Source organism: Botrytis deweyae (genome assembly GCF_014898535.1).
Source record: "Botrytis deweyae strain B1 chromosome Unknown BDEW_002, whole genome shotgun sequence".
NCBI classification, from domain to species: Eukaryota; Fungi; Ascomycota; class Leotiomycetes; order Helotiales; family Sclerotiniaceae; genus Botrytis; species Botrytis deweyae.
The window spans coordinates 1,358,970-1,371,982 of NW_024066209.1; the positions used below are offsets into that span (position 1 = coordinate 1,358,970).

Here is a 13,013-nt window from a genome sequence, read left to right on the forward strand (position 1 = left end):
CACATCCACTCAAACCTACCCATCCCCATCCCATCAACCGCATAACATAAGCTCACCCACCCCCAACTAAAATCATTCCTGTTCCACCCCTGTCTCTCTCCAAACAGTTATTTCCCCTCCACATCAGACCAACTCGATGCTAAAAGCTAACCCCCGCACTACCACTTCATTACACATGGCGCAACGAGCACCGCAAACTTTTCCCTCGCGGTATAAATACGCAGTTCTCAAATCTCGTGAACATTCTCTGTTTTCTGTAGATTCTCCTTGCCAACTTTCTTCCTTATCCCTCGCGACCATTCTTCTCCTATATATCCTGTCTTTTCTCCTCTCATCTCTCCACCACATCCCATAGCCTCACCGCTCCCACACATATCCCACCCCAGAATGACATCCAAAATCACCAGCGGCTATGCCGTCATCACTGGAGCACGTATCCCACCAACCCATTAAACCCGCCCCTCCATCCCCTCACACGTCCCTCACCCCCTCCCCGCTCTCGTCCCGCCCCCCCCACTAACCCCCCTCCCCAGGCCGGCGGCGGCATCGGCAAAAACACCTGTCTCTCCTTCGCCGAATCCGGCGCCTCCGGCATCCTCCTCGCAGACCTCTCTCTCTCATCCGCCCAATCCGCCGCGCAAGAATGTAAATCCTACGCATCCAACCCCGACTGTCGCATCCTCTCCATCCACGTCGATGTGACAGACGAGCAGAGCGTGCAGAAAATGGTCGATACAGCTATCAAAGAATTCGGCCGTATAGATTATTACGTGCATAGCGCTGGTGTATGATCCATCTCCATTTCCATTTCCAATTTCAATTCCCCCCAAGAATCCCAACTCCACCCCTCCCCTCCCGCACTAACACTAATAACCCCCCTCCCACCAGATCGGCACCAGCACCCCCTCCCCCCTCAACACCCTGCCCCTCTCCGAATTCGACCACATCCTCAGCACCAACATGCGCGGCACGCTCCTCTGCAACCGCGCCATCGCAAGCGCCATGCTCCTCCAAGAACCTCTCTCCTACCAAGGCCGCTACACCGCGCGCTCGCTCGGACGCGGCTGCATCGTGAATCTCGGCTCCGCAAACTCCGTCGTGGCGTTTCCCGGGAAAACCGCCTACACCACCGCGAAACATGCCGTGGTTGGGATTACGAAATCCGGAGGTATGTCATTCATCCATCCTTTGCATACCGACTCGAGTGTTATCCATAATTCTCCACACCCTTCACAATTGCACAGAACTAACCCCCTCCTTTCCCCTCAACAGCAGTCGACTATGCCCCCCACGGCATCCGCATCAACGCCATCTGTCCGACCTGGGTAGCCGGCCCCATGAATACGCACGAAGCAGCTCTCAACCCGCACTTCGAGCACATGGTGCAAGCTGTCGTGCCACTGAAGCGCGTGGCGCAGCCCGACGAGGTAGCTGATGCCATTCATTTTCTGTGCAGCCCAGCTGCGACGTATATCACGGGCGCGACGTTGATAATCGATGCGGGGTCGGGGTTGACGGTGCGTTTGTTCTAGTGCGTGGGTGCGTGGATCGACAAATGAGAGTTCTGTTCTTGATTGTCTATTTGTAGGAGGATTTCTGCATGTATAGCCAGATTAGAATGCTCGGCTTGACGACTTTAAATTTTCTTGGGTTTTAGGCCGCTAAAGGAGAACAATATGAACATCAACATGTAACAATTTTGTACAACTAATGAATGATTATTTGCCATCGTAGCCTAACCACGGAGATACTACATCCCATCAGAACCAACAGAGAATCTCAAAATCAATGTAGAATAAAAAGGAAAGAAGTACAGCATCTCATCACTGTATTTTTTTTGATCAATTGTCTTCTCATTTATCTCCACTACCTATATCATAATCTCGACTATCTTACTTTTCTACTACCAATTCTTACAACCCCATCTCTCACACAACTACGTAAGCCCCAATTTAAATACTTCATCAAAAGCCATCCTTTGTTCTCTAAGCACAACCCCTACCAAAATCGACCAACAAAAAAAACAAAAAAAAACAATCCACCACGCAAAGAATGCCCCCTCCACAAATCCCAAGGGTATTTACAAAGGAGTAGAATGCTAACTCTACCATCCAGTGCCATCTCACAAGTCAGATGTCAAACTTCGCATCATAAACACAAGCGATTTCTTAAAGCCTGTCAAATGAAACAATGGATGGCGGTTGCAGTAAGAATGCATGAATAGAAAATGATAGAATCCTCTCATGAATGAAAAAAAAAGGCAAAATAAACATGAAAAGTGTATCACAGAAAAATAAAAATAAAAGAAACGCCTTTCCCAAAATATAATGCAATAGGCCCTTTTCAAGAAATTTGAGACGAGTTCTGTCCCGCCCACAAGAAAGACATTATCTTTTTTTTTATAGATTTCCCACAACCAAATGCCCATGTTCGTGAAGTTCATATCCATAGCAATTCATGCTCCAAACCCTTTCCGTGAAGGGGGCCCAAGTTATCCTTCATGCTTCGCTCTTTTTTGATCTCCGCTTTCTAGATGTTCATCTTGATCAGGGGTCTTTCGTTTACCGCCCCTTTCACCATTATCTTCTCTTAGAAAACTTGGACCTGTGCCCACAACAGGAGTTGCAAAATTTAGAGGACTTGGTAATGTGTTTGAGTCACCACCTCTACCGTAATCCCAACTAGGATTTCCAAAAAATGACGAAGGACTAGGGAGGAATTCGTTGTTCATGAATCGCGATGGAAGAGCTGAGACCGGTGTTACGTTTTCTATTATATTGTTGTTCGAGTTATTGTTATTCCCACTTGCATTGGATCCTTGAGAAGGTTGTGTAACAGGATGCGGTCGCGCAAAAGGATTAGGTGGCCCAGATGCGCCGGCTGACAATAGAGCCGAGGCGGAAGGCGAAGGTGGTGGTAGTACCATTCCGCCATGATCACCGCCATTGCGACGCGCCTGAGGATTAGCGGCACTCGCAGATCTTGGGGATGAGAGATCTTCCGCAGTGGCAGATCCACCGTTATCCGATGCCTCTTCCGGAATCTGCACTTTCAACACAGGCCTTTTACCACCACCAACACTCAACTGAGCACTGTTCGTGCGAGATGGTGGTGTGAACCCATCTGGTAAGGATGACATGGATATGTTGCGATTTTTGTTATGCGTTTGTGATCTCTGAGGTGGCGAAGGTGGCTTTATACGATTCACTGTAACATCTACGGATTGAGATCGATCACTGGGTTCTTCCTTCACGGTGTCAGTATTGGAGGTTGAGCTTGCCCAGTGCTGGGACAGGATCGATCGGCTCTCATCAATTGGCGTGAAAATACTTCTAGATTTTACGGATAAACGCTTGACCGGGTCTGGCATCTGTGATTGTGGTTGTGTTTGCTGCTGTTCTGGCGATGGCTGAGGCGGCTGCGATTGTGGTGGAGGTTGTGGCATTTGCTGTTGCGGCGGTTGTGGAGGAGAAGTAGTTGCACGTGAGGATGCAGGCCTTTCCTGTGGTGGGAATGGTGGCGGTACAGAAGATTTTCTTTGCTCCTCCACGTATAGCTGCTGTACTTGCTGTGGGTGAGGATGTTGAGGCAGTTGCTGAGGATGCTGCTGGGGATGTTGCTGGGGATGTTGCTGAGGATGTTGCTGAGGATGTTGCTGAGGATGTTGCTGAGGATGTTGCTGAGGACGTTGCTGAGGATGTTGCTGAGGATGTTGCTGAGGATGCTGTGGATGCTGTTGCATATGCTGTTGAGGGTGTTGAGGGTGTTGAGAGAGGTGGTGTGGATGCTGCTGCGGTGCAAAGTGTGTGTATTGTGGTCCAGGACTTTGATGTGGATGAGGAATTCCTTGCGGGGGGCCTTGTATGTGCTGCGGAAGCCCATGCGCGTGTGGTGGCAGACCAGGTGTCATTTGAGGGTTGTAAGGTGATGGATTTGGCGCATAAACAAATTGTCCGTTGGTAGGAGGGCCATGAGGATGCGGTACGAGGGAGCTTTGTCTTCGTGGGGCATTTCTAGATGATGGACGGGATCCCATTCCAGGTTGTGGCGTATGTTGTCGTTGCTGCTGTTGAAGATGTGGAAAGACACCATTTGGAATTGGAGGCGAGGCAGATGGAGTATGGTGGCGTATGTGTTGATAAGGTTGGTGTTGAAATTGAGGGGGCATCATTGGTTCAACTGATCCATGATGGGAAGGGGGAGATCCATCATCGTCATCGTCGTCATCATCCATCCCCTTTCCTTTGCCTGAATAGTCGGCAGGTCCTTTGTGTTCGTTGGCTCCTCCATACTACAAATAATGTCAGCTTGTAATCCTTGCGCCAGACGCGGTAGAACACGTACGTATTGATATCTTGTCATAAACTCTCCAATATCACCACTAGAATATTCGTATAATTTCTTATTGCTGCCAAATATTATAACCGCGACATCGACGTTACAGAGAACGGAAAGCTCATGCGCCTTCTTGAACAAGCCTCCTTTGCGCTTCAAAAAGGTCCTGGGAGAGGAGAGTTAGCATTTTGCGCCGCGGATGATATTCGCACAAAGAGAACATACACTGAACGATTCCTATCATCCTTGATAGCCTTGATCTCAATCTTTCTTCTCCCCATTGCGGCAGAGGCGCGCCGTTCTTCTGGTATGAAATTCGATTGCGTGAATTGGTCCAGCTTCAGACGTGTAATTGAGATGAACTATTCGAAGTAAAACTCGCTGATTGTAAGAGTCGCGTAGGATCGTGGTCATCAATGAATGATATTGAGGGGACAAAGGAACCGAAATTTAATGTGAATTTTTTGAATACAATAGCGGCGAAATAGAGCAACACAAATGAATACAGTAATCGATTGTATGAATAGCGGCGGAGCAATATGTCTGACGTGGGATAAGAGTTTAGATGTACTTTGGCCGTGGTCGTTAAATGTCGATATATAAAACAGTGACAGAAAAGTAGATGTCGAGCTGATGAAGGGGGTCGTCAATAAGGTTGCGACCGAGTCTGTCCCTTTGACAAGACAGACAGACGTATGTATGTGACGAGAAAAAAGGTGCGTTAACAAGTGGATGTGATTCGATCTGATTTGATCTGATTTGATTGTAACTTTTTTTTGCTTTTGCTCCAGGCAATTGAAGAAGCGCGAAGAAAACTCGAAACACCCGCACGCAAATAGTGATACAGGCCGTGAAGAAAAGACACCTTTTTAAACAAAAAAACTGGACAAGCTTGATGTGCGTGAAAGATAACTTCTTGAAGAGAGGAGGAGTTGGATCAATGATATAGGTCTGGGGAAACCGTCTGCAAAGAAAATCCCAAGTCAAAGTATGGAGATGAGGTTAGAAGAGGTTAGAAGAGGTTACTCTTTAATTTTTTCTCGAGAATCCTTTTGAAGTACAACAACTGATAGATAGTGATAGGACTGATAAAGTGTATCGCGATGAGATACTAAATATAGATATTTTTGGATCGTGATATAATAAATGATGAAAGGGGGGAAGGGGGGAAGGGGGGGAGAAGGGAAAAATGTATGGAGGGTGGTACCAAAGTTCAAAATCTGAAAGGAGAGAAAAGGGAATTTTCTTGTTAAACCTTGTCTTTTAATTTTTGAATTAATGAATAATGAATGATTCTTTTCATTCTATTGAAAGATTGAGATTTATGGACTAGACTGCAATAGGAAGAATATAATTCATATAATGCGTATAATTCATGTAATTCATGTAATTCATGTAATTCATGTAATTCATGTAATTCATATAATCCTGTAATCCACATCCATCGTATTTTCTTGATACGTAGTAAGCAGACAAGAGATGGACAAGGAAGGGGTTTGGTAGAAGGGAAGTCATTGTTCGCATTCTTTCCTTTCCTTTCTTGTGTTGCAGGTGCTTTTGATTTTGGCTCATCTTGGTAAAGATTGATTCGTCCTTTGACCTATTAGGTAGGTACTATCTATATATGTACTCGAGTAGCATATGGATAGATAAGGCAGGCTGGGGAGATTCTCTGACAGGTAGGTGTTGATCATGATGCCTGCTTGCCCTTTGCGTTGGTCAATCAGCTGGTAGTGGTAGGTCGCTCGAGTAGTTGGATGAAAGAAATGATGTCTAATATCTGGTGTATGATGTCTAATGTCTAATGTCTGGTATATAATGTCTAATGTCTAATGTCTAATGTCTGGTGTCTATGGATGCAGATACAGATGCAAATACAGATACAGGTAGTAAAGAGGACTCGAGATAATCATACTACAATCTAACATGTTCGATGTCTACCGATGTCTATGTAGGAAAGGTATTGCATTGTATTGTATTGAGATCCCATTCAGTAAAACCTGCCCATATACACAATACTATACCTCTCCAGAGTAGACATCCTCGTTGTCATTTCCTGGTACCTTTTCTCTGTCCGGTATGACTAGGTAGGTATTACTCGTAGAAGCGTGAGAATTGATTCATCAATGGCCCGCTCACTCATACTAGGGCTCTTGGGAGCTCTCCATTGGTCCCAATTCGTAATGAATTAATGAATCCCCATACATCTGATGCACTACGGTACTCACGCACAACTTACCATCACTCAAACGAGTTAAAGGGTGCGATGTTTGGGCGGGCGCGGAAATTACCTCCCGCGGTAGATAGATTCAAATGAGTTGACTTGATACTCTGATACACTTGGATGTCGAGATTTGGTTATCAATGCTCAATGCCTTCCTGGCCAATGAGGGGTTTGGGTTTTCTCTACATTGTTGAGGGTAACGATGATATTTGATGCTTGACACCTGATACTTGTTACCTACATATGCATACAGTCCACGTACCTAATATCAATATCGGAGGCACCACACACGACTTGCGATCGACAAAATATCAACTCCTCTACCCTTCTCTACCCTCCCCTAAACTTCCCAAAACCTCCTTCATGCAAGATTCGGAGATACCATCCATCTACATCTAGATCTATACCTACATCTATAACACACAATCCAGAAACAGCAGCGCACTACAACAGAAGAGGGAATTCATCGTGCATCTTCTAGCCGAGTATGTGAATATAATCTTATAATTTAATTCCAATCCGATCCTTGAAACTCATACGACCTATTTACCCAGCACATTCAAAGACAAATCCATCCATCCCGACTGCAGTATACTTGGTGACCTTAGATATGACAAGCCTCATTCAACTTCGAACCGAGATACCCTTTGCTTTCATGTGCAACCATGATGATACCAACGACTTACCCGCAAGGATACCTACATACCTACCTATGTAGGCACGGTACTCAACCTCGCAGTCGTTTGTCCTTTCAAGCTAAGCTCAAGCCTCCTTTCACCCTGTCGATATGAATCGTGCGTGCACTGTGCAGTAGGAAGATGACCAGGGAGCTCTCGGTCGCCTTTCCATACATTGCTCTCCTCCTCCTCCTCCTCCTCCTCACTCCTCTCTCAAGTCCTTCCTAAGCGCCCGAGAAGCATGTGTAAAATACGATGTTTCCCAAATGCCAGGCTGGTCATGAGTGGCCGAGCAAGCACAGCTTTGCATCATCTTTAAATTCCGACTGGTTGAACAAGCCCTAAACGATGTCTTGATCCTTGAAGATGTATCCAGGATTCACATGCTGACACATTGGAAACATAAGATCAATCAGCTTTTTCCATGTAAAAAGGGTGCCAAGAGATGAAGGGACGGTACGACCACCGAGGAAAATGTCCATAAATAGATCCTAATGCAGCTCATTTAAGCTCATAAAGAATCTGGGCAAATTAACTTTCTTGAGGGAATATTACTGGCCTTTCTCTTCCCAAAGGTAGCCAACCAGGAGCCAGGATGAGAGGGAGCCAGCTAGATCACTTGAATATGTGCACCTGTCTGTTTGGTGTTGCATCAGGTCGGTGCATTTGAATTGACGACTAGGTACGGAGTACGATATTAGGTACCTAGTAATATTGATGTGCCTTCATGTGCCTCGTGAATCTGGTTGTGTTTATGGTAATTGGCTCCCACTTGATCTACTTCTCTTCATGGTGAAAAGCGAAGAGAGAGAAACATCCACAATAACCACCAATATGTGAAATTCCCGGCATATCAACCCTCCACCTCGCATTTGCGTGTCCCGTGCATAGAATAGATACTCCGTACATACATTCGTGCGGAGAACCCTAATCGGGCGGTTTCTATTCTTGTATTCATCTCGGGAACGCAGGTACTGCACTGCAGCTTAAGCTTGCGCTGCTTGCTGCTCACTGCTTGCTACTTGCTACTTGCTACTTGCTACTTGCTACTTGCTACTTGCTACTTGCTACTTGCTACTTGCTACTTGCTACTTGCTACTTGCTACTTGCTAATTGCTAATCGCTACTCGCTACTCGCTTGCATTATCAGTTGCACGTTTGTAATATCCTATTTGATCCTTCTCACATGGATGCATGAATGCAACGTTTGTAACATCTTCAAGGCGTGAGCTAGTCATTTCAATCTTCGCTTCACCATAGCTTCAGATTGCTTTGGATCATCAGAACTTCATTCGAGAGTTGGCAAATTCAATGATCCTCTTCGTAAACTGTAAATTGTAAATTGTCACGGTCATCCTACTAAATTGAGGATCTGTACCGATTACCCTTGTCCACTCCCTCCCCCTCCCCCTCTCGCTGTACATTAAAATATTAAAATGTGGGATCCGTATGGAAACGATAAATCAAACCATCAAATATCAAACTTCTTTGATGTGCTCATCGAAACTCCGTCGTGGTTTGTAACCCCGCGTTCAATCTGCAATGCCTATCATATTCTAACACCGAAATGACTACCTCAAACTACCTGATAGAGAGCTTCCAAGCGATGTTTGCCGTTGGATGAAGTCTTGCGTGCATTTGCCAGTGAGAGATCATCTCTGCAAGGAACCTCATCTCATGCCTTCTTTTTCTCGTTCGTCAGAGTCGGTGAATGATTATGGAGACCACCTGTAATCAATGACATTCATCAACGCGAACTATTACATTTCAAAAATGGGGGGCTAGCCGATGGAGGGGAATGGAATCATACCTCTCCACCTGACAAGCAACTTCAAAGGAAAGTTTAATTATCAGAAGACAGCGAACGCAATGGCCAGATCCAACATGGGAATGTATTAGAGGAATGTATTAGAGGAATATATTAATCAGTATCTTAATCTTTCTCGGGGTCGGAACATACCCATCTCGTAGGACTGTAGATCTTGTTACATCCTAGCTATTACCTCCACGATCCATCATAACGCATAATCACGACTTTGAAAAATCCTATCATGTCACATCATATCGGGGGAATGGGTCATGGAATATCCCCAGAAAGGTCTCCATTATACGTTTCCTTGGCCGAGAATCCCGGATGGCAATGACAATCCATCTCAGTAGGAGGACTAAAATGGCGACCTTTAGATAGGTATCTAGGTACGATCCATATAGGAACGGAAAATTTCAGTTGCATCTAGTTCAAATAGCTAAAGACCTAACGACAATGATTAAACAAGATTGGTCGATCATTGATATCACTGCATCACATATAGATGAGGTTGAAGATAAAGTTACATATTACATATTACATATTACCTATTACCTACCTCGTCATTAATAGGCATTATATGATTTTCCAAATTTATGGAACACCAGAACATGAACGTAACCTCACATACATACCACCCACCTTCCTAATTACGATATTGGAACCAATTCCTAAACCAGCTATTTCCATATATTCTTTAGATTTCTTATTGCTTCCTCTTTCATACTATTTTGTTTCGTGTTTGAATAATCCCAATCTCACCACTTGAGTACGAGATACGACCGGGAGACTGAAATCCCGTTCATCTTCAATGGGGAATGAATGCACTGTACTGCACTGCACGGCAGACGGCTCGTTGTACAAATTGGGGAAATACACAACAAGCCATCCGGTCAGCGAGGGTTGATGCAAGATATTCTAAATATATCACAAACCATGTCCACTTCAAAAAGCTCAAACAATAAATCTTCCAACGACGAAACAGTCGATGATGACCTGACCCCAACCACACACAATCATGCGCGCTTATTCTGCTAACTGACTGGACCGTTGCTTGCTTCCCATGGAAACTAAGACTCACAACTCGGAAATGGCTGAGTATATCATGTCTTTGATTCAACATAATGGCAGTGCAAAGTTCAAATCAGACATCAACATCTCACAGCCATGTAGTACAATGTAAGTAAACATGCTGACTGCTATTCTATTTCGACATCCTACTCCGGAAGACTGCACTCGACGAAGCCAGCATGGTCAGAAAGGGCCAGAAAATAGAACCAAACGGGCCGCACCTCGCGCATATCTGGGTCTTCCGCGCGCCAACATACACGGATCACTCACATGTCCGGCAACAGCCTTGAATCTGTGGAGCCGCCTCATCGTCTTTTCTTTTCTGTCGACGGTATCACAATCGAGTGGCCGCATGCTGCATACATACGCACGGCGCAAAGTCTAGACCGTCATGGTTCATGAGATTTGCCGGGTCTAATGAGCTTCAGTCTCGACATCTACAAAGATCGTATGAACTCAAAAGCTTCTAACCTTATCAAGTACCGTTTGATGGGTAGCTGAAGTTCCTACTATACAACTCTATGTCTACTTTCATCTCGTATCCTTTTGCAAAGTCACCGCTCTACTCATCTTGTTAGATCAAGATCACATATTGCTATATACCATCTAAACCTCTCATCTGTTCTTTTCAGTGTACAACTGTATCTACAGCCAGGGTGAAGATATCCGCAGACATAAATCCGTAATCAATCTGCTCAGTTGGCCATCAATCGGAAAAATCTATTTTAGAATAGCATGTTTCTTGCGTTTGCTCGGTGGCCGAGAAAATGTGTGTCGATGGCTCCATGCATCTCTTCCTTTGGCTTCCAATTATCGACAGGGTGTCTACATCAATACTGACGGAGAGTGCCATCGGTGAATATCATTGTACATTTCTTATTTTCCGTTTCTTTTACTGCGGTTAGCTTCGCACGATCAAGTGTTACGAAACCTTAATCCTGCCACCACTCCATATGAAGTATAACAATACTTTATAAGCATCCCTTTGATTCTTTGTATCAATCTTGGCAAAAGGAATTCCATTTGCGACTTTGAAACTCTTGTTCCTTCCTTGCCCACTACAAGGTGGTAGATATCTCCCCCCTCAAATCAATTTGATGCGCCTCTCATGCAGACTGCTCCTTCTCCCATCCGGCATCAACTCATGGCCCCTTCCATACTCTCTTACGGGAACTAAAATCTTATGTAAGGGCCCGAATATTTCTATTTTCCGCCTTTGTTTCATGTTTGTTCGTAATTTGCAACTCTTCGCTTTCTCATTCGATCATCTTCTACTCCGTTTCGTGCCATGTCCTTTGAGCGTTAACGTTTTTGTGGACGAACTCAATCCTGCTCCTGAGTTGCTTGATTGTGAGTTTGATTAGCCCACGCGAAGATGTGGAGTAGCATTTGTGGATCGTCTTGTTGCTCTCAAACTATTGGGGCCTTCAAATTATACCTCAGATGATACGAGAAGATGTGACAACCTCATTTTCCACCCTTCCAGTGAGGAAGCCACTATCTCCAAAAGCAAAGCATCATCCACACTTTTTATGACAACTCCTCGAAATTGTTTCTTCGTCTCAGTCTAGTCCATAGATTCTTACCTCCTGTCGTCTGAGTTGGAACTTGACATTGAATTTGCTTTAGGATGACGTTGGTTTGACGTTGTCAGAATCAACTTTTCTACGCCGCATGTCGCGCCACTCGGCTTCTGTAATTCTACCAACGTGTAAATTGCATTTATCTTGGTAGGGTCAATCTGATCTTGTTTGCTCTTCTTGCTGCCAGACCCGTGTATGTCACTGCAGTCTCATCATATCATGTCATGTCTCCAAAGACTTATCATATTCTTACAAATCGCCTCCAAGTAATTTCTTCGCAGACCAATCCTCCTTCTCTTCTCTAACCCTATCATCTAACACAACATCCATCGTCACACAGCACACAGCACCCGGAACCAACCCCCATTCCTTAACATCACCTTCCTACAATCATTCTGTATTCCAAGCCCCCTTCAACCACAACCACAACCCCATCCCCAACATACATCTACACTTTTCCCAGCCACTCCCCACATACTCCAAACAACCATCTAGTCTAGTGGAGTCCACGGGTATCCACCCATCAAGCAAGCCACAAAAAAGCCTATCCACTCCCTTCACACAATATATTATATCATCTCATCTCACCCCTCCACGGCACAGGAAACCCCACCCTCGCACACCCAATCAAAGTTCCCTCGTACATGATTCTCAAACAGCTTATAGAAGATGCAGAGAAATATGCCCATTTTTCTTTCCTTTCAGAACGCTCCCTATCCTCACGCTCCCTATCCTCGGAATTCTGCAACAGCGGCGTGGAAATGCATCTACAGCATTGATGAGAGTGCACCGCGTCTAGATTCCGCAGACTGCTAGCGAGGCTCAGCGCAGAAACATTCAATCGTGTGATGAGTGGAATGGTAATACAGACACCAAGGACTCGAGTAGAAGTGTTCCTCTCTCAAGAATAAAATAAAAAATACAAATCAGTAATTATTCCGAGCATTTTTCTTTTCCAGCCAATTACATGTGAATACCATAATCCCGTTACGGAAGTTTACACTAGCTACAACCTTGTACAAATTACATTTCAAAGGTAGGTAGGTAGTTCAAGAATGCACCAAATCGCACGTGGAAATTACAAAGTCACCATCAAATTTTTGAATTCTGGTGCTATCTATCTAACAAAAGGTAGCGTAACCATCTGCCTATTTTAAAATATGCAGCTCTTCCCTGCATAAGATCCATTGCACCCTCATGCTGCGTGAATTACGACCAGCACACCGGCACAAACAGTGTCATTCGCAGGATAAGCATGCGTAGAGCAAATCTCGAGAAAAGCATAAAGTTTTTGTCCTTCCCTCCCCATTAATCGT

At 44.9% G+C, this 13,013-nt stretch overlaps 2 protein-coding genes across 2 annotated transcripts; one reads left to right on the top strand and one right to left on the bottom strand.

Moving 5' to 3' along the window:
* Positions 1-387: 387 nt before the first annotated feature.
* EAE98_001097 (uncharacterized protein) lies at positions 388-1,532 on the top strand (the record flags this gene model as incomplete). Its single annotated transcript, XM_038948714.1, has 4 exons — positions 388-429; positions 534-785; positions 889-1,168; positions 1,273-1,532. 4 exons carry the CDS (start codon positions 388-390, stop codon positions 1,530-1,532), a joined length of 834 nt encoding a protein of 277 aa, XP_038814980.1.
* Positions 1,533-2,491: 959 nt separating this feature from the next.
* Positions 2,492-5,492, bottom strand: EAE98_001098 (uncharacterized protein; the record flags this gene model as incomplete). Its single annotated transcript, XM_038948715.1, has 3 exons — positions 4,561-5,492; positions 4,345-4,501; positions 2,492-4,291 (listed from the first exon to the last, which is right to left on the bottom strand). The coding sequence occupies exons 1-3, from the start codon at positions 4,614-4,616 to the stop codon at positions 2,492-2,494; spliced, it is 2,013 nt and encodes a 670-aa protein (XP_038814981.1). The 5' UTR covers positions 4,617-5,492.
* Positions 5,493-13,013: the final 7,521 nt, after the last annotated feature.